Source organism: Lynx rufus, unplaced genomic scaffold (assembly GCF_022079265.1).
Source record: "Lynx rufus isolate CCGP_SWC_20201006 ecotype Redwood Valley unplaced genomic scaffold, mLynRuf1.p SCAF_4, whole genome shotgun sequence".
Taxonomy (NCBI): domain Eukaryota; kingdom Metazoa; phylum Chordata; class Mammalia; order Carnivora; family Felidae; genus Lynx; species Lynx rufus.
Window position 1 is genome coordinate 53,795,665 of NW_025814856.1, and position 26,371 is coordinate 53,822,035.

Below are 26,371 nucleotides of genomic sequence, written 5' to 3' on the forward strand. Positions count from 1 at the left end.
ACCAGCCTTTGTGGATCAGAGATCAGAATCTTGATATCAGCATGTCTCTGTGCTTCTGTGTTTCTTTTCTTGTTGCTTTTTCCTTAGTGTTCAGTTTTGCTAATCACAGGCAGTCCCATGTGTGCTGCAGAGACCTGAGGAAAGGGGCTTATGGTCACACTTGGGGGAGGACATTTGTAGGGGAGCAGCACCCCCGAGGGTCAACCTGAATGGGAAGACAGAATGTCACCTCCCACCCAGGGAGAAGGAAAAAAAAAGGACAAGCAAGAGCCCCCTAATACCGGGAAACTCTTCTTCCAGGGCTAAACCTAATCGGGGATGGGTGTATATATCCATTCTTGATTCTCGAACAATAAGGGTTTGAACTGTCTGGGTCTACTTACATGCAGTTTTTTTTAAGTTTTTTTTTTTAATTTAATTATTTTGAAGGAGACAGAAACAGTGCAGTGGGGGAGGGGCAGAAGGAGAGGGAGAGAGAATCCCAAGCAGGCTCCACACTGCCAGCACAGAGCCCGATGTGGGGCTCGACATGAAACCAGGAGATCATGACCTGAGCCGAAACCAAGAGTTGGATGCTTAACCGACTGAACCACCCAGGCGCCCCTGTAAGCAGATTTTTTACCTCACTGCGTTATAAATGTATTTTCTCTTCCTTTTCCTGCTTTTTTTTTTAATTTTAGATATTTAAATATTTATTTATTTATTTAGAGCACACAGGTCGGGGAGGGGCAGAGAGAAAGGGAGAAGAGAGAATCCCAAGCAAGCTCCGGCTGACAGCACAGAGCCCAGCATGGAGCTCGATCTCACAAACTGCGAGATCATGACCTGAGTCGAAATGAAGAGTCTGATGCTTAACCGTTTGAGCCACTCAGGCACTCCAGGGGATAATCTTAACAGTTTTTTTTTTTTTAGAGCTGTTACTATGTGCGAGGTGCTAAGACTTTAGATGTGTAAAGAATGTAATCCTCCCCACAATTCCATGAGGTAGTAGCTTTTGCTATCATCCCCAGTTTATAGATGAGGGCCCCAAGGCACATTGCATTTAGCAGTTTACCCAAAAGGACACATAGCTGGTGAGTGGAAAAGAAAGGGTTTGGACCTAGGCAGGCTGGTGCACTGAGTTCAACAGCAGAGTGCTCCTGAAAAGCCTAAAATTACTTTACATGAGACGCAGCCGCTTGAGGGGCTTTCTGGGAAGCATGAAAATTACCTGCAAAGATATCACAGAATAACAGAATACTCAGGATATGACAGCAAACATTTTTAAACAGAGGACCAAATTGTCTGTGTGGTCAGTTATAACTGTGTACAAGTTGCATGTATCGACAGGTGGGGTCTGGAAGGGAATATGGAAAAATAGAGTTGAAGTATCAAGGCAGGAGATTATGGGGGATTGTTTTCTCATGTAAATGCTTTTATTGAATAATATTATGAATATATATACATATGTACCAATCTTTGCTATACCTGAAGAAGAGGAGGATGACGAAGAGGAAGAAGAGGAGGAAGATGAAGAGGAGGAGGAGGAGGAAAAACACTTGTCTCTCTTGGGTTGTTCTTGAGGAAAGAGTCCAGCTTCCCTGTCTTGCTTGTGGAAATCCTTCTCTCCATCTGGGAGGCACACATAGGCAAGGATGAGTGTTTCTTGCCCTTCCTACCCCAGAGACCACCAAGACCTCCCCAGGGTCTCCTTGGACTTGGGGGCCAGGAATGGCTGGGATCTTTTCCCAAACATGTAGGGCCAGTGGAAGGTGCAGGAGATCAGAGTTCTCAGAATCGGGGGCTCTAGGAAGGCCCAAGGCATAAATTTCTCTGAATATGGAGACTAGAGAGGGACTTTTCAGCCCCCATCCTGCCCAGAGGTCACTAGACTGTGTTGCCGATGTAGGATTCACTCTAAATTACAGGGCAGGTATGATCTGGTCAAGCGAACCCTCTCATCCCCCATTGTGGGGCCGAGCAGGACCATTCCCACCTTCTCGGGACTCTCCCCAGTGTGAGACCCTCTCCTAAGTCCCCAGAACCCCCTTGAGATTTGGGAAGCAACTGAGGGTCTGCAAAGCTAAAGAGCTGTAGGGGACAGACTGGACAAAGTGTGTGTGTGTGTGTGTGTGCATGTGTGTGTGTGTAAAACACTACTTCTCCAGAGGATTCAACTGTGAATTGAGCCACTGTGAAACATGAGCTAAGCAGAGCCTTCTGTTCCACCAGCACTGCTGGACTCTACCTCCCACGTGGCTTTGCCCAGAGGGTGAGAGGAGGCAAACATACAGTCCAGATCTTCTGTTTCTCCAGGGACTCGACTGTGATCTTGAGTCTGGGAAGAAGGTCCTGAAGTCTCCATGGTTTTCCCTGGAAGAATAACAGTAAGTAATTAGAGTAACAATAATAATTAATTTCACCTCAGTTAATCCCCTTAATGTGTAAACAGCTTGGCAAATAAGAAAAAGACAAACACCCAATATTCAAAAATACAAGAAAACAACTTATAAAAAAAGAATATACAATTAGGGAAATTTAAATAATGATCATCTTTTGATAATATTGGTAACTTATTTATTTTTTTAAAAAATAGACTTTAGTTGTTAGAGCAGTTTGAGGTTCACAGCACAATTGAGTGGATGATAAAGACAGAGATAACCAACATGCCCCCTGGCCCCAAACATGTATTTTTAGGTGTGATATTTATTTACTTATTTTATTATTTTTAAAAATTTTTTTTAACATTTTATGTATTTTTGAGGCAGGGACAGACAGAGCATGAACAGGGGAGGGTCAGAGAGAGGGAGACACAGAATCTGAAACAGGCTCCAGGCTCTGAGCTGTCAGCACAGAGCCCGACGCGGGGCTCGAACTCACGGACTGAGAGATCATGACCTGAGCCGAAGCCGGCCGCTTAACTGACTGAGCCACCCAGGCGCCCCTAGGTGTGATATTTATATAAGGTTATATTGAGTTAAAGTGTCCGTAAATGTAAGGATAAATACTGAAATTTTTATGATAAAATTATATGATGTCTGGAACTTTCTTCAACATGATCTTATTGGGGGGTTGGAGGGTGTACGTGGGAGTCCAAATAAACAAACACAACCACGAGTTAATAGTCATCGGAGCTCTATCAAAATATAAATTGTGGTTATCTCTGAGTGGTGATATAATGTATTTTTCGTTTCTTATTTTTACTTTACATTTTCTAAATTTTTAACAGTATTCCTTTTGTTGTAATAAAACAGCCAAGAATCTTTCCTTAGTTAAAAATGTAATATGCCAATATCAGAATAGTATATATCAGTGTATATCAGTACTTAAGCCCTTTTACAAAGGGTTTCTCTGAGCCTGATCACAAACCAAAGTCAGGTAGGAATTTGGCTTAATTGCTCCTCACATTTGAATTATAGTTTCTAGACAACAAAACTTCCCCAAATATTGTGTCCTTTGACTGTTACAATCACCCTTCAAGGTATTTTTATTATCCCTATCTTATAGAGGCACAGAACCCATATGAATACACCTCAAAACATTGGTCTTGGGCACAAAACTACTCAAAGGCCACTCTGGAGTCCGGCCCTGCTGGAATGCCTTTCCAGCACTTCCATGCATTTCCATGGAATTCCAGCATCCACGATTATGGTGACGGTAAGGGCAGGAAGCAGGCACTTGAAGGTGAAGAGCAAAGTTTGGAAATCTATCCCATCAGGACACTATACTCCATACTTTCCTGAAATTCTGAGAGGGAGCTAGAGGTAACTCTGGAGGGTGGCTTTCGGGTGAACGTACAAGAAGGCCATAACTGTGGCCTTGGAAAATCCAAACGGCTGACCAGAGTCAGCTAGTGCTCTCAGTGGGGAAGATATACGGAGAAGGGCTCCCCTACAAAGCCTTTATTTTAGCTGCGCACATGGCCACCCAGCTACGGACTATGTTCCCAGCATCCCTTGAAACTAAGTGTGGCCATTTGACTACATTCCTGCCAATGGAATGTGTGTGGATGTGATACGTGTGGTGGTGTGACAGTAACTGTTTAATGGCTCTCCAGGAAAAAAAGTACATACACATGCACACACACACACACATTTTTTATAAGTTACTGATGTAAAAAATGCATAGCATACAGTTTACAAATAATAAAATATACAGTACCCTTTATTGCAAATCCCACACACCTGTAACTTCAGTGTGATTTGGAATTTCTTGCAAAACCTGCTATCAGTTTTTTATAAGTCCATCACCAGCAATAGTGTCAAAATCAAACTACTATAAGTTATTGATTACTATCAGTTTCAGCAAAAAAGTTGCCGACACAATTGATGAACGTGAATACTCCTAATGTAAATGTCAGCTGATATTTTCTTTCACATTAACGAGTAAGACAAAAGTGAAACAACCAAGGCATTCATTGTCACAGTTTGTCAGTGATATGAGCAACTTCTTTGCTGAATCGCATTAGTTTTCAAATTCCGGAAGACTATTTTCTCGACTTGTGCTATTTACAATGTAATGGCTGTAGGTGCAACCCAGTTTTAGGTTGAATCTGCATTATTAGTGTTTTCTTGATCACTTTCTAACATTTAGACCATCAACAAAACGAGCCATCAAGCTCTGATTTGTAGAGGTGACTATTTTCTGTGGTGTAAATGAAAGGGTGGGCCTACGCCGGCTGACTCCATCTTGTTCTGTGTCCTTCACCTTTGACCACACCTCCTCCCCTTGAGTAACCCCCCCCCTCACCTGCCTAACAGGACTCGGACCCTTCCCCAGCCAATTGGCTGAGGCCAGAGCCATTACCTCACCAACTGCCCCAGGCCCCAATAAAACCTTTGTCCTTTTGAAACTCGCTCTCTCTCCCTGGTCTCTCACCGCTGCCTCAGTGCAGGTAGGGGATTGAGCTTGAGCTAGCTCGAATAAAGGCTCTTTTGCTTTTACATCGGACTCGGCTCCCTGGCGGTATTTGGGGATCACAAATTCTGGGCATAACATTTGGGGGCTCATCCGGGATCCCCAAGACCCCTGAGGGACCCCCGACCCAGAGAGCCTGACTGGCCACGGTTAGTGTCTGTCTGTTTGTTCTGTCTTTTCTGTGTGAGCTCATTTCTGGAATTCTGGTAGTGCCCGACGCAGTCTAAGTGGACGCGCTGGAGGACCACGAGCTGGGAGTTTCAGAAGACATTCCGATTCTTCCTTCTGGAGGGACGTGGAATCCCCTCATCTGTTTTGGAGGGATGTGGAATCCCCTCAAAGGTCTGAGACGAGGTGGGTTGCTCCCGCTGGTTGGCATGAGGCCGTCGTCTTTGGAGGGACGTGGAATCCCCTCATCGGTTTTGGAGGGCGTGGAATCCCCTCAAAGGTCTAAGTTAGCTTTCAGTTTTGCTTCCATGGAGTTGGAAGACTTTCTAGGGGCCCTCTGTTTGTTTTTGTGTTTCTCTGTTTTGTTCTGTGGACTTACTGGACGGATGTTATGGGACAGACTCAGACTACCCCTCTACCCACCCTCTTGGCTTAAGCCCTTCCTAGCCCCACTCCCTCCGGAGCCAAACCCATTCTTGCTTTGCAGGGGACAAAGAAGAAGAAAAGTCTTACCCAGCCTTCAGCACCCCTCTACCCTGTCCTACAGGGGGGTACTGAAGAAGAATTAATTTTTCCTCCCCCGTATAACCCCTCTAGGATGCCGGAAGAACACCATCCTCCCCCTCCGGGGGAGGCAGACGCTGTTCCGAGAGCGGGAGGTGGAAACGCTCCAGTGGGAAGCCCGCCCTTTACCAGACAAAGGGCTCAGAGGGAGCAATCCGCCTCCGCCGCCGACTCCACTGTTCTGCCCCTGCGAGCCACCGGACCCCCAGACTCGGAGGGGAATCAGCCCCATCACTATTGGCCTTTCGCCACTAGTGACCTCTACAATTGGAAAGCTCAGAATGCTAAGTTTTCCAAGAAACCAGCAGGGCTTATTGATTTATTAGACTCTGTTCTTTTTACCCATCAGCCCACGTGGGACGATTGCCAGCAGCTTTTGCAGGTCCTGTTCATGACGGAAGAAAGAGAAAGAATCCTCAATGGGGCCCGAAAACTAGTTCCAGGCGCAGACGGGAATCCCACCACCAACCAGGCTCAGATAGATGCCTCCTTCCCCTTAACTCGGCCCCAGTGGGATTTCAAAACGGCAGAAGGTAAGGAGAGGCTCCGGGTCTACCGCCAGACTCTAATGGGGGGTTCTCCGAATGGCTGCTAGAAAGCCAACCAATTTGGCCAAGGTAGGAAATGTACAACAGGGAAAAGATGAATCTCCGGCTGCCTTTTTAGAATGGATCATGGAGGCATTCCATACCTATACCCCCCATGGATCCAGAGGCTCCGGAAAGCAAGGCAGCTGTTATCATGGCCTTTGTAAACCAATCGGCCATAGACATTAGGAGAAAATTACAGAAAATAGATAGACTAGGAGAAAAAAGTCTGCAGGACTTACTGGTGGTAGCCGAAAATAACCGGGAGCCTCCTGAGGACAAGCAGTCTCGTGCCATGGCGGCTGCCAGCAGTAAGCAGACTCGAGACCTGGCCAGAATACTACTAGCTACCACTGCTGACTTCCCCGAGGAATGAGACCACTGTCTCCGGCAGCTGGCAGACGACGCAAGAAAAGGTAAAGGAACCACCAAGGGGGGGAAGCAGAGGCTGCAGAAGGATCAGTGCGCATACGGCAAGGAGATAGGGCATTCGGCCCGAGATTGTCCAAAAAGGGCCGGCGGGAAGGGAAGCAAGACTGATCGAGTAAAAGTCCTAGAGCTAGATGAACTAAGTGATTAGGGGAGTCGGGGTTCGGACCCTCTCCCCGAACCCAGGGTAACTCTTTTTTTTTTTTTTTTAATTTTTTTTTTCAACGTTTATTTATTTTTGGGACAGAGAGAGACAGAGCATGAACGGGGGAGGGGCAGAGAGAGAGAGAGACACAGAATCGGAAACAGGCTCCAGGCTCCGAGCCATCAGCCCAGAGCCCGACGCGGGGCTCGAACTCACGGACCGCGAGATCGTGACCTGGCTGAAGTCGGACGCTTAACCGACTGCGCCACCCAGGCGCCCCCAGGGTAACTCTTAAAGTGGAGGGGACCCCTGTTGACTTCCTTGTCGACACTGGAGCACAACATTCGGTCCTCCGCACCCCACAAGGAAAACTAGCCAGCAAGAAGTCCTGGGTACAAGGGGCAACTGGTATGAGCCAGTATTCATGGACTACCTGAAGAACAGTAGATTTGGGAACGGGCTGGGTATCCCACTCTTTTATGGTAATACCAGAATGCCCCTACCCGCTGTTAGGACGGGACTTACTGACCAAGATTGGAGCTCAGATAACTTTCAGACAAGGGGGGCCTCAGGTCACTGATGGCAAGGGCCACCCCATCCAGGTCCTGACCATGAAACTGGAGGATGAATACCTCCTCCACCAGGAGGCGCTCCCGAGAGAGGATAATATAGACAAATGGCTACAAGAATTCCCCTCGGTTTGGGCAGAGACGGGGGGGGGGGGGGGGGGGATGGGACTAGCCGCTCACAGGACCCCAGTCCTGGTAGAGCTCAAGCCAGGAGAGAGTCCGGTAAGGATCAAACAATACCCCATGTCTCAGGAGGCCCGGAAGGGGATCCAGCCACACATCCGGAGACTACGAAGCCTAGGGGTACTAGTTCCTTGCCAGTCTGACTGGAACACCCCCCTACTGGCGGTCAAAAAGCCTCACACAAACGACTACCGACCGGTACAAGACCTCCGGGAAGTAAGTAAGAGGGTCGCAGACATACACCCAACTGTTCCCAACCCATATACTCTCTTGAGCTCCTTGGCACCCTCCAGGGTCTGGTATACTGTACTAGATTTAAAGGATGCCTTCTTCAGTCTGCCGCTGGCACCCCAGAGCCAACCCTTGTTCACCTTCGAGTGGCACGATCCGGAGGAGGGATACAGTGGGCAACTCACCTGGACACGGCTACCTCAGGGATTCAAAAATTCACCCACCATCTTCGACGAGACACTACACGAGGACCTGGGTAAGTACAGAAGGGAGCACCTTGGCCTCACCCTCCTACAGTACGTAGATGACATCCTGATTGCTGCCGACAAGGCCAAAAGACTGTGAGTGAGGGACCCAGGAACTGCTGCCTACCCTGGGGGCCTTAGGGTACTGGGCATCCATGAAGAAGGCTCAGATATGCAGGGAGAGAGTAAGTTACCTGGGATATATCCTGGAGGGCGGACAGTGGCGGTTATCAGATGCCAGAAAAGAAACTGTCCTAAAGATCCCTACTCCCACCTCCCGAAGAGAAGTGAGGGAATTCCTAGGATCAGCCGGCTACTGCCGCCTCTGGGTTCCAGGTTTTGCTGAGATCGCCAGGCCCCTATATGAAGCTACCAAAGAGGGGAAAATATTTAAATGGGCTGAAAAAGAACAAACTGCCTTTAATCAGTTAAAAAAAGGCCCTCCTAAGTGCCCCAGCCCTGGGTCTACCAGACATTACAAAGCCCTTCCACCTCTTTGTAGACGAACATAAGGGAATAGCAAAAGGGGTTCTAACTCAAGCCTTTAGCCCCTGGAACCGCCCAGTGGCTTACCTAAGAAACTAGACCCAGTGGCTGCCGGCTGGCCGCCATGCCTAAGAATTATTGCGGCGACAGCACTCCTAGTCAAGGATGCAGACAAACTGACCCTAGGACAGGAGATCTGGATCACGACCCCACACGCCATTGAAGGGGTCCTGAAACAGCCTCCGGATAGATGGATGAGCAATACACGTATGACTCATCACCAGAGCTTCCTACTCAACCCTCCACGAGTGCGGTTCAACCCCAGTGCAGCCCTCAATCCTGCAACCCTGCTGCCCGACCCTGACCTAGGTGCTCCACTACATGACTGTGCGGGAATCCTGGAACAAGTACATGGATTCCAGACGGACCTGACCGACCGGCCCCTCCCCGATGCCGAGGCTACTTGGTTCACTGATGGCAGCAGCTTTGTGCGAGACGGACACAGGTATGCGGGTGCAGTGGTGGTTACCGAAACGGACACCGTATGGGCGGAGGCTCTACCCTCCGGAACGTCAGCCCAGCGAGCAGAGCTCATAGCCCTCACCAAGGCGCTGATGCTGGGAGCTGGAAAACGGCTTAACATATACACAGACAGCCGTTATGCATTTGCCACAGCTCATATTCATGGGGCAATTTATCAGGAGAGGGGGTTACTGACGGCAGAAGGACGGACTATAAAAAATAAGCAGGAGATACTTAACCTGCTTACGGCCTTATGGCTTCCTGCCAAGCTAGCCATTATCCACTGCCAAGGGCACCAAAAAGCTGATAACCCAGTAGCTAGAGGTAATCGAAAGGCTGACCAGGCAGCCAAGGCAGTAGCTCTTACTCCAGTCCCCACCATGATCATACAACTACCGGACCCGGGAGACCCAGTTTTACCAGCCCAGCCCAAATACTCCCAGGAGTTACAGTGGATCAAGAAACTCCCCATGGCCCAGGAGATAAGGGGATGGTGGTGCTCGTGCTGCCAGACCGGCTCGGAGTCTCAATATTAGAGCACATGCATCGGTCTACTCACATGGGAGCCCGAAAATTAAAAGACTTAATCCGACATGCTGGAATCAAGATTCACCAACAGGACACCAAAATAGAGCAAGTTGTATCTGCCTGCAAGACCTGCCAACTCACCAACGCGAGAGCCACATCAAATAAAAAAGGAACCAGGTTCAGAGGCACCAGACCGGGAGCCCAATGGGAAGTCGACTTCACTGAAGTCAAACCAGGAAAGTATGGTTATAAATATCTTTTATTATTTACAGACACCTTCTCTGGCTGGGTGGAGACATACCCAACCAAGCATGAAATGGCTCAGACGGTGGCTAAGAAGCTACTAGAAGACATCTTACCCAGGTATGGTTTTCCTGCCATGGTAGGATCAGACAATGGACCAGCTTTTATCTCGCAGGTAACACAGGCAGTAGCCAAGGCGGTGGGGGCAAACTGGAAATTACATTGTGCTTATAGGCCCCAGAGCTCAGGACAGGTAGAAAGAATGAATAGAACCCTAAAAGAGACCCTTGCCAAATTAACCATGGAGACTGGCAGGGACTGGGTGACTCTCCTACCGTACGCCCTTTACCAGGTTAGAAACACTCCTTACACTCTGGGTTTTACTCCCTACGAGGCCACCCCCTGTTATTCCCAGTCTTCAAGCTGAACTTATTGCTGAGTTTAAAGATCAAGAACTTTTTCTTTCCTTGAGAGGGCTCCAGAGGGCGCACGAGGACATTTGGCCGCGCCTCTGTGCCATCTACGAGGCTGGCCCAACCCCGACACCTCATCAGTACAGGCCAGGAGACTGGGTCTACGTCAAGAGGCACCACCGAGAGACCCTCGAGCCGCGCTGGAAGGGACCCTACATCGTGGTGTTGACAACCCCCACTGCTCTCAAAGTAGACGGCATTGCGACCTGGGTCCATCACACCCACGTTCGGCCAGCGGACCCCTCCTCCATCCAGAAGGACTTCGTCACGCGATGGGCCATCAGTCGGGACCAACACAACCCGCTCAAGCTCAAGCTATAGCGCATTCCACCCACCTAATATTGGTAACTCTGTTAACTCTGCTTGTCATTGCTCATGCTGCCGGGAGTCCCCACGCCCCCCAAAACATCACCTGGCAAATCATAGACACCAGCTCGGGGACAGTACTTAATCAGACCTCCCAGAGCCACCCCAGGGACACTTGCTTCCCAGGACTTTGCGTAAACCTCCAAACTCTGTTCCCCTTGTCACCATAAATGCAGCCGGTCCCATGATTGGGTCCCTAAGCTACATGACAAGGGGGGAATGAAAGGGCGGGCCTACGCCGGCCAACTCCATCTAGTTCTGTGTCCTTCACCTTGACCACACCTCCTCCCCTTGAGTAACCCCCCCCCCTCGCCTGCCTAACAGGACTCGGACCCTTCCCCAGCCAATCGGCTGAGGCCATAGCCATTACCTCACCAACTGCCCCTAGGCCCCAATAAAACCTTTGTCCTTTTGAAACTCGCTCTCTCTCCCTGGAATCTCACCGCTGCGTCGGTGCAGGTAGGGGATTGAGCTCGAGCTAGCTCGAATAAAGGCTCTTTTGCTTTTACATCGGACTCGGCTCCCTGGCAGTATTTGGGGATCACGAATTCTGGGCATAACATAAATACTCCCACCATGACTGATTTCAAGCTACCAATATGAGGTCATGGAGTGCAGAGTCGGGAAGGGATGTACCATAGAACACATTATGTGGTGTTTCTACCCTATGAAAATCTACCTATGAAAATCTCAAGTGCCTAGGTAATAGCAGAAAGTAGTGAAATATATTAGGAAGTCATACATTTTCAGCACGTATTAACTTTGTTTTTTAATATACTTTAATTGTACATTTCTTTTTTTATTAAAACTTTTTATTCTTATTTTTTTTAATGTTTTTATTATTTATTTTGGAGACAGAGAGAGAGAGAGAGAGAGAGAGAGAGAGACAGAATGTGAACTGGGGAGGGGCAGAGAAAGAGGGAGATACAGAACCTGAAGCAGGCTCTAGGCTCTGAGCTGTCAGCACAGAGCCCAACACGGGGCTTGAACTCACAAACCATGAGATCATGACCTGAGCCAAAGTTGGCCATCTAACCAACTGAGCCACCCAGGTGCCCCTAAAACATTCTTTTTAAAAAATGTTTATTTTTGTGGATGGAACTGGAGAGTGTGATGCTAAGTGAAATAAGCCATACAGAGAAAGACAGATACCATATGGTTTCACTCTTATGTGGATCCTGAGAAACTTAACAGGAACCCATGGGGGAGGGGAAGGAACAAAAAAAAAAAGAGGTTAGAGTGGGAGAGAGCCAAAGCATAAGAGACTGTTAAAAACTGAGAACAAACTGAGGGTTGATGGGGGGTGGGAGGGAGGGGCGGGTGGGTGATGGGTATTGAGGAGGGCACCTTTTGGGATGAGCACTGGGTGTTGTATGGAAACCAATTTGTCAATAAACTTCACATAAAAAAAAAAAAAAAAAAGACGAATAATAAAGTTACCGCTCCTTGAATGTCAAAAAAAAAAAAAAAAAAAAAAAAAACTGAGAACAAACTGAGGGTTGATGGGGGGTGGGAGGGAGGGGAGGGTGGGTGATGGGTATTGAAGAGGGCACCTTTTGGGATGAGCACTGGGTGTTGTATGGAAACCAATTTGACAATAAATTTCATATATAAAATAAAAAAATAAATAAAAAAATGTTTATTTTTGAGAGAGACTGAGAAGGAGAGCAAGTGGGGAAGGGGCAGACAAAGAGGGAGACAAAGGATCCAAAGTGGGCTCGGCGCTGACAGCAGAAAGCCTGATGCAGGCCTCGAACTCATGAACAAAGAGATCATGACCTGAGCCGACATCGGATGCCCAAACGACTGAGCCACCCAGGTGCCCCTTAATTGTACATTTCTATAACTTAATAAAGGTTGGGCTTAATAATCAGCGTCCAAAGTTCCTAAAGATTTGACAATCTATGCTCACAGGTGATACAGCCTGGTGTCAGCTCCAGGCATACTTCTGCTTGCATTCTATTTCCTCTTTCCTGCTTTGTATATGCTGGAACTCAGACACCAGGTGGGGGTGGGGGGAAGTGAAACAATCTCCTTCATGCATAACAAGCCAATACCCCAGGGAATTCCTGAGCAAGAAGTCAAAAGGAAATCTAAGCCTGGAAAGGCCTCATGCCCCAGAGCCACCAGCCCACCTGAACCTGCCTTTGATCAGCTATGTGCACGGAAATAAACTCTCTTATTTGAGCCTGTGATTTGGTCTATTTGTTACAGCAGCATTGCCTGTTGTGCAGGCTTCATTTGGAAGCCTCCCATATTTCTTCTCCCAGTTCAGAGTCTAAGCCCTCAACTTGGGGTAGATTCCCTACTCTCTGACCAGTTTAGATTAGGGTTACTAACCTCAACGCTCCTGACATTCAGCACCAATGATTCTTTATATGTGCAAGGTGTTTATCCTCCTGACTAGATGCCAGGAGCATCCCCCAACGAGTTGTTGTGATGGTCAAAAATGTCTCCAGATACTGCTCAATGTCCCCGGGGGGCAAAAGTCACCCCCACTTGAGGACCACTTGTATAGAGAATCTATTCTTTTTTAAAAATTTAATTGTGTTAAGATTTTTTATTGAGGTATAATTGGCATATAACATCATATTTGTTTCAGGTGTACAACATGATGATTCAATATTTGTATACATTGTGAAATGATCACCACAGTAAATCTAGTTACCATATGTTCCCATACAGAGTTACAAATTCTTTTTCTTATGATGAGAACTTTTAAGATCTATTCTTTTAGCAACTTTCAAATATGCACTACTGTATTATTAACCATAGTCACCATATTGTACATTACATCCCCAGGACTTATTTATTTTATTCCTGAAAGTTTGTACCTTTTGACTGACCATTTCAGCCATCCCCAGCCCCCATCTCTGGAAATCACCAATCTGTTCCCTGTATCTATGAGTTTTGGGTTTTTACATGTATGTATGGTTGTTTGTTTTTAGTGCAGAATCTACTCTTTTTGAGAGAGAGAGAGAGAGAGAGAGAGAGAGAGCGCGAGTGAGCAGGGGAGGGGAAGAGAGAAGGGGGAGACAGAGGATCCAAAGCAGGCTCTTTGCTGTCAGCAGAGAGCCCGATGTGGGGCTCGAACTCACAAACCATGAGGTCATGATCTGAGCTGAAGTCGGATGCTTAACTGACTGAGCCACCCAGGAGCCCTGGTACAGAATCTACCCTTAATCCACCACAAGACCTTGGCAAGGCAATATCCTTCCCTGTGCCTCAGAGGCAGGCCATCTGGGCCTGGATCCTATCAGACACTTCTGGTTGTGGATCTTGGGCAAATTAATCTCTCGCTGTCTCAGTTTCCTCATCTGTAAAATGGGGACAATAATAGTGCTTCTCTCATAGTGTTGTGAAAATCGCATGAATTAAAACACGTAAAGCATTTAGAACAATGCTTGGTATAAAGCAGGCGTGAAATAAATGCCAGCTGAGATGAAGTCAGGCCTCCAGAGACCTAGGCCATTCTTTCTTACTGTCAAAATTTGTATCTGACCTTCCAAGCACAGCTCAAATGCCACCTCCTTCATGAAGCCCCGTGCCAGTTGCTAGTACCTAACCAATCTCCAGCCTCCTTACCTCACTCCCTTAATCCTCCTCTCCTCAGCACCCCTGTCCTTCTTTCTTGCTATCAAAACTGCAGTTTTGGTCATTATTACAACAGGAACAGCAAGAAGACAGCATTTGTATAGTGTATACAAGCAGATGGACCAGGGTCCAACCACATTCCTGTCACCTGTGCACGGGATGCCCTTGGGCAGACGGGTCCCCTTCTCTCAGCTCTAGTGATCTCAGTTGTGAACTGGTGATGGTAGAACCACAGGGAGGAAAGATGGCCAGGGCCTGCCCTTAGCAGGGCTCAGTGAATGTGAGTTTCCTCTTTTACAGACCTCCTATTACTCTCGACCATTGGGTGTCCAGCCCCAGGCCTGCCCATGCCCTGTCAAAGTAGTGTCTGACCTTCCAGGCACAGCTAAAATGTCACCTCCTTTATAAAGCCCTGTGCTAGTTGCCTAACCAGTCCTCATCCTCCCTACCCTACCCTACTCAGCCCTGCCCTTCTTTCTTGCTAACAAAACTGCAATTTTGTTTTTCCAGCTCCAGTTAGATACTTGTTTTCTCAACCTCCCTTGTAGCTGGGAGTGGCCATGAGACCCAGTTTTGGCCAAGGAGAAGTGAGCAGGGGTTTGGCTGGGGTTCTGGGAAAGGTTTTGCTTCTCCTGACAAAAGAAACCAACAGTGCTGGTGCTGTGCCTTGGCTCTCCTTCCTTCCTTGAACATGAACCAGCTGAGCCACCCAGGAGCCCCTGTAGTCAGAAGTTTTGATACACACTTCCCCTTTCCTATATTACATTTATGTTAATTGAGCACCTACTATGTGCTAGCATTGGGGATACATGGTGAACAAGTTACATCCCTGTCCTCAAGGAATTTTGTGGTAGACCAGGGGGCTGTGGGAGCCCAGGGGACAAATCAGACCAGAGTTAGTCAGGGAAGATTCCTGAAGGAGGGAATGCTGGGGTGAGTTTGGAAGGGCCAGAGGGAACAACGTGCAAAGGCATACAGGCAAGGGGCTTTGTCCCACATGGGAAACAGTTGCAGGAAACAACTCTAAAGAAGAAAGGGATTTGGGGGAGGCCCAGAGTGGACCTCCACCTTATCCCCAGGCATATTGCTCTCCTGAGCCTAGTCAATTCTGCCTCATACCAGACTCTTCTTCCTCAAGGGAGGGCACTTTGTTGCACAATTCCAGGGACCACTGTTCTTATTCACCTTCAGATCTCTCTGCTCAGGGCTCAGCAGAGGGTCTGACACACCCAGGGTGTGTCTCCTCCACTAGAGCTGGAACCCAGGGTGAAGGGAGAGACTAAAACTGCTTCATTTCTGTGTCACTGAACCCTACACAGGGCCCGGCTAAAGGAAAGACGTGATGATGATGATGGTGATGATGACAATGGCAACCATGACAACAAAGTACTTACTATCTGTCAGGCAACGATGTAAGCGTGTCACACATGTTATCTTACGGAGTGCTCACCACGACTCTGTGAGGGCTCACGCTGGTTGCGTCCATTTTATTGATAAGAACACTGAGGCACAGGGAAACTAAGAAACTTTCTCAGGGCCATAACTAGTAAGTGGCTGAACAAAGTAGTTGCTTTGTCCACGATGGGAGATGGAAGGAGTGAAGCTGTCACCTCTTCTCAGGCCCTTGTCATTAGCACCAGGAATGAAGCCACTAAGTCATGGGAGTGCTATGCAAATGATGCTGACATGGCTTGTAGTCAGCCACTGGTGGAGCCCTGAGCAGGGTCCTCATAGCCAAAGGAACTTCCTCCGGCACTTTGCCAGCTCAGCCATCAGAAGCAAGGGCAATGGAACTAATGGAACTGTCATGGAGGTTGGAACTGAGGCAGCCCTCTTTCACCTTTTAACGTCCTTGCCCCATCCCTCCTCCACCCACATTTCTATTATGAGAAAGGATAAATAGAATTAAAAAAAATTAAAGCTCGAGAATCCATGTGCAGGGCAATGCTTAACTCAAAAGGACAGCACTAATGGTAGAGCATCAGGCACTGGCAGAGGGGTCGCTGGGACGAGCTTCTAAAAGGTCAAGTTCACAGTGTGTGACCTCCTTTGAAGCAAGATGGACCAAGGGGTGTTGAGACAGAAGTGAGGAAAGAAGAAAGCAGAGAGAGGAAAGAGAACATGGCATGTTCTCCAAGATCTCACTTCACGAGCGCAAGTCTTATTTTACACAGGAAGAAGCTGAGGTTCGGTCAGACAAGTGACTTGTCCAAGGTCGCCCAGCTGACCGGTGGACTCGAATCCAATCCCTGCTCCAGCCGAGAGCCTCCATTCCCTGATCCCGGTTAGAGGCCCCTAAAACCCCCTCTCGCAGGTAACCCCCTATCCGCGACTGAGCCTGCGAGGAATGCCTTTCTAGCGCTTTTCTCCAAAAAGGCCCAGCCCTGCTGAGTCACGGGTGATGCCAGGGCCTCTGCACCCACAGATCTTGCTAAACTGGATTTCCCCCTCAGTTCAGCCCAAAATTCCTAAGCTCCTGCTGTCACAAGGGCCTGGGCCCAGGCTGGGAGGGATACTAGGGAACACGGAGCCATGACAGCCTCACAGTGCCTTCCCTATGCAGCTCATTTGATCCTCATGCTAACCAGAAGGGAGGCAGAGAAGGGATTGTTGTCCTATTTTACAGACGGAAAACTGAGACCCAAAAATGGAGAGGAACTGTACAAGGTTTTATGGCAACTCAGGGGCCAGGCTGGATCCAGAACCCTGACTCTGGATTCAGGAGCTGGTCCCCTTTCTCCGGTGCCCCGCCTTGGGGAGGGGGCCGGGGGTTGGGGGGTACTGAGTTGGATTTCAACAGGTGGCAAAAGGCAGAACGGGAAAAAGGTTTATTAAAAGAAGCATGTGGCAGGAAGTTGAAAGGGTAGGAACCCCGTGAGGTTGGGGAAGATCATCCTGGGCCCTGAAGGTCAGGCTAATGGCCATTTTCCTGTAGGTAGACTGCAGCGTTGTGCCTAGAAGCCACAAACGCAGAGCCAGAGTTAAACAGGCCCCGGCCAGTAAAGGGAACTGGAAACAGAAACAGCAGCTGCTGCCCAAGGCGTGGACACGTGTCGTTTTTGTCCACCTGGGACTGAAGCCCCTTCTTCTGGTGATTACACCAAGGGGGCAAGTTAGAGCCCTCCAGAATCTCCTTCGGGCTTCCCAAGCCACCCCAGATGGGCACACACCCTAACATAAAGTGTATCCTGATCTGGCAGACACAGCTCCAGGACAAGCATCTCCCAAACTGATCAACCTACTCCCTAAGTTCCTTTGATATGGAAATTCTAGAGGGGTCACTGCCCTGAACTCAGGTCAGACCATCAGCCTCTCTCTCTCTCTCTCTCTCTTTCTCTCTGTCTCAGGATTCTGACTTGTGATGTAAACATAGTGGCTTAAAACAACACCAGTTTAGCATCTCACAGTCCTATAGGTGAGAAGTCCAACACAGGTCTCACTGGGCTAACAGCAAGGGGTCAGCAGGGCTGTGTTCCTTCCTGGAGGCCCTAGGAGAAAATAAATTTCCTTGCTGCTGCTTCTCCTCCCCAACCCCCCTTAATCTCCTTGCTTTGTCCAGCTTCTAGAGGCCACCCACAGTCCTTGGCTTCTGGCGCCTTCTTCCATCTGCAAAGCGAGCACTGTCAGCTCAACTCCTCACCTTGCACCGTGCTGACCTCTTCTGCCTCCCTCTTCCACTTTTTTTTTTTTTTTTTAACTTGAGAGAGAGAGAGGTAGAGAGAGAGAGAGTAGGGGAGAGGGCAGAAGGAGAGAGAATCTCAGTCAGGCTCCATGCTCAGTGTGGAGCCCAATTCAGGGCTCGATCCCATGACCCTACGGTCATGACCTGAGCCAAAATCAAGAGTCCGATGCTCAACCGACCGAACCACCCAGGTGCTCCCTCCCTCTTCCACTTTTAAGGAACCTCGTGTCAGTGTGACATTGGGCCCTCCCAGGTCATCGAGGATCATCTCCCTGTGCTAAGGTCAGCTGATGAGCATCCTTACTTCCATTCGCAACGTTAATTCTCCTTTGCCATGTAACCTAACTTAGCTCCCAGAGATTAGGATGCAGACATTTTGGAGGCTGTTAGTCGGCTTGCCACAGTCTCTAACCCCCAGCGCCCACCACAACCTAGAGCCCTGCAGAGGCTGAGCCTCTTTCTTCCTAAACCAGTTTCCTTGTCTGACTCCACCATGCTCCTGGGCCCCCAAACTCCAGAGATAGGAAGGATGCCTCCAATATTTCCTTCCCAGCCAGGCAAAGCCCAAACTTGTCCCATTTTCCCATCAGGAGGGCCTGGCTTTTCTTCTTCTTCTTTTTTTCAATGTTTATTTTTGAGATAGAGAGAGAAACAGAGCATGACCGAGGGAGGGGCAGAGAGAGAGGGAGACACAGAATCTGAAGCAGGCTCCAGGCTCTGAGTTGTCAGCACAGAGCCCGACAGAGGGGTCCTCGAACTTCAAGGTCATGACCTGAGCTGAAGTCAGACTTGCTTAATCTAATCGCTTAATCAGCTGAGCCACCCAGGCGCCCCTAGGGCCTGGCTTTTCTGTTCCCATTGCCTCCCTCCCAAGAGATTTGATAAGGGGACTGAGGGCTTTGGAGTTGGTTGTAACTATGTTCTTATCCCTGTCGTTAGGTGCCTGGCTCCTCTCAGCCTCAGTTTCCCATGTATAAAATGGGGTATTAATATCTGTCTCTGAGAGTGTTGTGGGGATTAAATGATATTATTGCCCACAACAAGCCTACCACACTGGCTTAATAAATAAATGAGAGTATCCTCTCCCTTTGTCCATGCTCAGTGTCTCCCAAATTTGGCTAATGATCCAATTTCCCCAGGAGCACTGTTGACAGGTAGAGTCCCAGAACTCTCTCCTTGGAAGGTTCTCATTCAGGGGGCTGATGTTAGGAGCAAAGTTAGGGTTAGGATGTGGCTCAGGGAAGTCTGCATCGTTAACAAAGGCATCACATGCTAGGCAGAGTGTGGTCCACTCAGACTGCCAGAACCTCTCCCAAGTGTTAAAAAAATAGCCTTCCTGCCTGCCTCTGGCCTCATCCCTCCAAACGCATTGCCAGATTGCCCTGGGCTTCAGTTTCCCCATATGTAGAAGTTGGGATGCGCTCTATAAGGTTCTTCCAGCTTTGACATTCTAGAAAAACAGTCCTACCCTCCAGTTAACTTCTTCAAGATTCATCAAGTGAGCAAAGAACTTTGGGCCCCAAGGTTGATGTGACTTGCAGGAAAGCCCAGAACAGCATGTTCTAATAATAAGATACATATAGTATCTTGTAGGGAACAGCAGCCCCTTGAAATACTCCAGGTAAAAAGGGGATTTTGTAGTCAGAGAAGTTTGGGCAACATTACTTTTCATAGCCCTCATCTAGGAGCTCCACAATGTGTGATTGAATATTAAAGGCTCTGAAAAGGCCTGTAGGAGTGAAAGCTCTTTTGCCCTATTAAATCCAACCCTTCCCCAAACTATGCAAGAGCATTGTCCTTTTCCCCAGAATGTCATTCAATGTCTTTTGGCACAGCTTTGGGAAATGCCATCTGATTCAATCCCTGACATGCCCAGGGTCAGCCTTTCCATCCTGAAGTCCAGGCCTGGGCCCTGTCGCTGCCCACTTTGGACAGTGCCAATTCCCAAGTCCAGAGTTCCTCCATTCCTCCATCGGGATAGTTGGAGAAGGCAATGAATCAGAAACAGACCCTCAGAAGCCAGGGGCAGAGCTTATCAGCAGTTTTGGGATCCTAAGGTGTGGGTGGTCAATCCTCTCAGCAGCCCCGGGGCAGGGGCTGGGAGAGGAAACTGAGTCAGCTCTCATGAGACCAAGAGCCTGGTCCTGGCCCTGCCCCCAACCCATTCTGTGCCCTCGGGTACATCACTTCCCCCCTCTAGGTTCTTTTTCTCATCTACAAGACAGAGAATAATGTGTTATTCACATTTTGGAGCTCGTATGGGGTTGTAGATAGGAAAGTTCATGATAAAATTATCATGCCCTTAGCCAGGACATTATACTGAGGGTATCTTGATTAAGTCACTGCAGCAAAGGGGTCTGACAGAGCCCACTCAGGTCATGCTTCATCACTTTGCTCCCCAGCTCTGTGACTTTGGGTAAATCACTTTACCTCTCTGAGCTTCAGTTTCCCTGTCTGTAAAATGGGGATCAGTGTCACTGTCTTGCAGGGTTGCTGGGAGCATTGAGATGAAAAGAACGCTAATTCTGAGCTCCCTGGGAATAAAAATCATGTTTTTCTTGCTCTCTACTATATTCTAGCCCCTGGCTTAGACAAAGGGCTTCATAAAAAGAAGTCATAAAATACTAAAGTTAAGAGCTTAAAGAAATGGTAGGCTGGCAAAGTTTCTTTAGCATCTCCTTCTTTCTTTTATATTACTTGTCCACACTCCTTTTTCTTCATTCAGCACCCTCCCCCTTCCTGCCCCAGGCTCACCTTACCCACCCCAGCTCCCCAGGTTTGGCCGTCTCTCCTTTCTCCAAGCTAGAATCCCACAGAATTGTAGCTGAGAGACCAAAACTGAGGCCCTTAAAAGGAAAGGGACTTGCCCAAGGTCACACAGTGGGGCATCTGGCTATGAACTCAGATCTGAGTCTGAAGTCTAAGCATGGAGGGAACCTCACAGAGTAAGAAGGAAGACGTTGCAGCGTGCACCTCTTCCACCATCTTGTCCCAAGTCCATCCGGGCAGTTTAATGGTGGGACGACAAGCCGTGCTGCCCAGCCAGCTGACCACAGCCAGACAGACCTGTCATGAATCTAGGTGACTCTTTTGGCCACAGCATACCCAACAAAGCAGCCAGGGCCTAAGGTTGCCTCTGAGCAGTGCAGGGTGGCACTTAGGCTAAAACGCAACAACATCAAGTGTGCAGAAAGAAGGTGGGTGAGCCCAGCTTAGAGGATGTTCATAGAGAAAGACCTAGGATTTTTAAAAGACCCTCTGAAAGGTAAATAAATGTTAGCACAAGCATCTAACTTGATGTTTAGCACACAGTAAGTTCATAATCAATGTTTGTTGAAGTGTAGTATGAGCCAACAAGGTGATAGAGCTACAGAGCCAAGCTAACACAGCCTTAGGTCACATTAACAGAAGCACAGAGCCTACCATGAAGAAGGTGACCCATATCTCACCATCTCCCATCCTAGGTTCGATCCTAGGTTTTGAACAGAATAGAGTCTGGACAAACAGAGATAATCCAGGGGATGTGGGGAGGGGGGGGCGGTATTAAGATCAGACCCAGGAGAAGTGGCTGGAGGAGCAGGGCACTACTTTGGGTGGTCATGAGCACCCTGCCAGGAGAGGTGGCAAGCTGAGGAATGGCAGAGGTTGGCTTAGATGTCCTTAGCTCAGAACCTATTAGTCTTTCAAATTATAATCTCCAAAGTACCGGAGGAAAATGTCAGTCTATGTCTCTCTACTTAATTTTTGACTAAAGACAGTTAAACAATATATAGTTCAACCTTGATGTGCACCCCCAGCTGTATACCAGATACTGAACATCATGTCTACTAAGGGGGAGGTTCCCAGGGCCAGCGGGAAGCTGTGGCCTTGTCTTTCGTTTCTCTACCTTCAGCCTACTGCCATACATTGTGGTGCCAGGTTGGATAGATCTGAGGATTAAACAATGCATTTTAAGCAAATCAGCCTCCACGGAATGGACAAATGGCTTCAAAGAGCCCTGCAGAGAAACTGAGGATGGAGATAACGCCAATCGAGAAAATACAAGCAGGCAGCAGGAAAAGTGCGGGACAGACCGCCGGCCGCTCAAGTCTTGCGTCAGCCACCTTACCAACTGAAAACAACAATGAATGGGATCTCATACGCTCAGTATATTGCCGACTGACATAAGAACAGAAAAACTACTCTAGAGGTGGACTCCCATCCACTATTGTCCGTGATTAATTTCATTCCAAGTGTATATTGGGCCTTTAGACATTAGTCAATCATCACGTACTTGTATGTAATTTCTAAGTCAGTAAATATGTATCTGTTGGGGGTGCCTAAAGCATTTTTCTGGAGAAGCGTATGCAATCAAAAAGTGTGACAACCACGGCTCCAGATCCTTAAACCCAGCGAGACACTAGGGGACACTGCTCCCTGTTTGGGTTATGGGGTTGAATCAGATTTGTTTCAGATTTAGGAACAAAGAAAAATTAGGGGGGGCGGTGTAGCCCCCAGTAAAAATTTTAGAGCCCCTCCCTGCCCCAGTGTTTGCAGATTAATGTGAAGAAACCAAAAACTCTGAAAAGTTTTCCCCAGCTCTGACTTTCCAAGGTGGGTGCCTATTTAAACAGCCAGAGCCAGGGGCGTCTGGGTGGCTCAGTCGGTTAAGCATTCGACTCTTGATTTCAGTTCAGGTCATGATCTCACAGTCATGAGACTGAGCCCCTACATTGGACTCTGCACTGAGCTCTGAACACTGAACGTGGACCTGCTTAAGATTCTTTCTCTCCCTTGGGACACCTGGGTGGCTCAGTCAGTTAGGCATCCAGTTAGGTGTCCATCTCATGGTTTGTGGGTTTGAGCCCCATGTTTGGCTCTGTGCTGACAGCTCAGAGCCTAGAGCCTACTTCGGATTCTGGGTCTCCCCCTCTCTCTGTCCCTCCCCTGCTCATGCTTTCTCTCTCTCTCTCTCTCTCTCTCTCTCTGTCTCAGAAATAAACATTAAAAAAATTTTTTTAAAGATTCTTTTTCTCCCTCTTCCTCTGCCCCTCCCTCTCCACCTCCACTCCTCCCTCCCCTTGCACATACTTTCTCTCTCTCTCTCTCTCAAATAAATAACTAGATATCTAGGTAAATAGATAAAAACAGCCAAAGCCAATCCAGCCTCCTTTCTCATTCTGTCATCTAAGTTTCACTGTCTGTCTCCTCTCTCTCTTTTCCATCTTTTTTCCTGTCTCTCTCTTTCCCCCTCTCCCGCCCCTCACACATGCAATTGGCAACAGTGAACACCAGAAAGCAGTCATCCAGAGTGAGAGAAGGAGCTTGCTCACTCATGAATGTCGGACAGACCTGGATTCAGTTCCCACCACTACCTTCCACTGACTGAGATCACCGCATACCACATTCATTCTCAGAGCCTCAGAAACCTCCCTTGGAAAAACAGGCATGCTTACCACTCAAAAATAAAATGACAACCTCATTTTAAAATCGTCAAAAGGGGGCGCCTGGGTGACTCAGTCCGTTAAGCTTCTGACTCTTGGTTCCTGCTCAGGTCAGGATCTCACGGGTAGTGAGTTCGAGCCCCAGGTCTGGCTCCGTGCTGACAGTGCAGACCCTGCTTGGGATTCTCTGTCTCCCGTTCTTTCTCTCCACTCCTCTCCCACTTGTGCTCTCTCTCTCTCTCTCAAAATAAATAAATAAACTTAGAAAAGATTTAATTTAAAATAAAATTGTCAAAGGATTTGAATAGACATTTCTCTAAAGAAATGGTCAGTAGTACTCGGAATGCTGTTCCACATGTCATCAATACAGAAATGTAAATCAAATCCACAATAAGAGGTGCACTTGGCTGGCTCATTTGGAAGAGCATAAGACTGTTGATCTCAGGGTTGTGAGTTTGAGCCCTACACTGGGCATAGAGAATACCGAAATAAACAAAACTTAAACAAAACAAAACCACAGTGAGATCTCACTTCATACCCTCTAGGATGGCTACAATAAGAAGTCCAGATAATAACAAGTGCTGGTAAGGGTGTGGAAAATTTGGAGCCTTCGTGTAGAGTTGGTGGGATTGTAACAACAACTTGTACACGAACGGCCACAGCAGTTTTATTCACAACAGTCACAAAGCGGAAACAACCCATCAACTGATGAATGAAGAAACAAAACGTGATATAATCACACAACGCCATTCAACCACAAAGAGGAACGAAGGACTGATGACGTGTGACAGCAAGGATAAACCTTGAAAACGTGATGCTAAGTGAAAAAAGCCAGTCAGAAAGGATCACTTATTGTATGATTCCACTTAAATAATATGCCCAGGATGAGCAAATCCATAGAGATCATCCACAAAGTAGACGAGTGGTTGCCAGAGGAAGGAGGAAATGCGGGTTAACTGCTAGAGGGTATGGGGTTTACTTGGGGATGAAAAAAATTCTAAATTCTAAATTAGATACAAGTGGTGGTGGTTGCATAACTCTGTGAATATACTAAAAATCACTGACTTGTACACTTTAAAAGGGAACTTGATGGCATGTGAATAATGTCTCAATAAAGTTGTTACTAAAGAAAAAAAGAGGACTTCCCACACAGGGTTGCTGTTAAGAGTGAAATAAGGCCTCTGGCAGCACCATGCCCAGCACATCCCTGGTGTGGAGCCAGTGCGTGAGAGAGATCTCTCTGAAACGGTAGCCTGGAGAGGATTTCAAAGCACAGGTACCCTAGCATTTTAGAGGGCTACACTAGCCGAGTTCTAGGAGTTTCAGAGACAGGGGGAGGGGGTGGGGGGAGGTCCCATTATGTATAGATCTCCACGGTCTGGACCCCAAACAAAACACACCACACACTTCCCTTACACACACTCCTGACTCAACTTTTCTGGCAATTTCTAAACAAAGCAGTATAAAATAATAAGCACATGACTGTCATCTTTCTAGTAGCCCTTAAAAAGAAAATGGATTGGGCCTCCAGCCGGAAGGCTGCCTCTGAGGAGGGGCTTGGGATGCTCCCAGCAGAGGGGGCTCCAGACACTGGAGGGGCAAGTGGGGGGAGGCGAGACTGGGGTGGGTGGGGCTCCCTCCAGGCCAAGCCACCTGGGTGAGCCTCTCTGAAGGGAGCAGGCCTCCCCTCCCCCAAGGCCTGGCTCTGCCTGTTCAGCATTTTCTCCCCAAAGGTGCCTTTGAGCCCAAGGCAGAGGACTGGCCTCCTCACCCTCTCCAGTCTACCGGGCCTGGCCAGAGGACCCAGGGTGCCTCCGAAGGAAATGTCTAGAGAGCAGCTGCCTTCACCTGCTGGCAAAGCACAGAGACCAGGATGCTTTGGGGGGAAACATCTTTGTTCTCCCAAGTGTTTGGTTCCACAAGGGCAGAGTGGGCTAAGCCTTTAGAGATCTAGTCTGGACGTTCGTTTCACAAATGGGGTAATTGAGGCTCAAAGGCACCAAGGGGTTTTTGAAGGTCCTGCAGCAAGTGAGCAACAGAATCAGGAGTCAGTCATCTGCTACGGGCTGGCTGAAGCCTCAAAACAACCCAGGGAGGTGAATATTTGTCATCCTCCCCCGATACCTCCAGAGATGGAGACGGAGGCACTCACCCAGCCAGGAAGGCATGGAGCTGGGGTTCAAGTCCAGGCCCACCTAGGAACCACAACAGGTCAGCCGGTGGAAGAGGCTGTTCTGAAAACTAACCCTTCACCCTGCCCCTCACCCAGCACATGTCCCATTACCTGTGGTCGGGAGGCCTGTGTTGGCTGCAAGGAGAGCAGTGTGTGGACTGTGCCGATGCCAGGCTGGGCAGGGGAAGAGGGAGGCAGGAGAGGCCAGGCCACACCCCAGTGACAGGGAGGGGGCGGGGCATGAGTTGCCCTGGGCCCCACTCACTCACCAGGGTGGCATTCCTTCCTGCTGGTGCTATCAGGGGGCCCAGGCCTTCCTGTCTGACTTGAGTCTTGCTCATGACACCCCAGGCACAGCAGTTGGAGCAGCTAAACCCCCAAACCCACCCCCTGGGCATGGCCATGACTGCTGACTCAGGAGGCGGTGATGTAGGGGGTAGTTGCACTGCCCTTGGCTGGGCCAAGCTCTGGGCAGGAAGGAGGTGGGGTGTGTCCCAGATCCCACCTCCACCTCAAGGATGAGACTGACTCAGGATGCAGCCATGTGGGCCAACCCGATGCTTTCCCAAGGGGTGAGATTGGGCAGGCAGCAGGACAGGAGGCCCGGGGTTCAGAGGACTGGGGGTCTCCTGTGAATGGAACTGGCAGTGCCCTCTCCTGGTGAGGAAACTGGTCCAAGGCTAGAATACCCACTGCTGTGTGCAGACAGGACAACACAGTTCCCACGGGGGTGAGGGGTGGGGCCTGACCTCCTACACTGAGGCCAAGAATAACCCCAGCTCAGCCTGCCTCTGCCTCTTACTCACTTATCGAACACTTTGGAAACAGGATAGTAAACAAGTCCTACACTGCCCAGGGGAGCAC

General features: G+C 48.6%; 1 protein-coding gene across 5 annotated transcripts in view; it reads right to left on the reverse strand.

Annotated features, from left to right (window-relative positions):
• The window catches only part of TMEM40 (transmembrane protein 40), a 38,569-nt gene extending 12,852 nt beyond the window's left edge, over positions 1-25,717 (reverse strand). For 2 of the 5 annotated variants that reach the window (XM_047096312.1, XM_047096311.1), the window contains exons 1-3: positions 25,619-25,694; positions 2,272-2,352; positions 1,468-1,611 (exon numbers count right to left, since the gene is read on the reverse strand). In XM_047096312.1, coding sequence (XP_046952268.1) covers positions 1,468-1,611; positions 2,272-2,344 — 217 coding nt within the window. In that variant the 5' untranslated portion in view covers positions 2,345-2,352; positions 25,619-25,694. Of the gene's footprint in view, positions 1-1,467; positions 1,612-2,271; positions 2,353-25,618 lie in introns of all 5 variants that reach the window. The other 3 variants (XM_047096314.1, XM_047096313.1, XM_047096315.1) reach the window with 2 other exon arrangements.
• Positions 25,718-26,371: the final 654 nt, after the last annotated feature.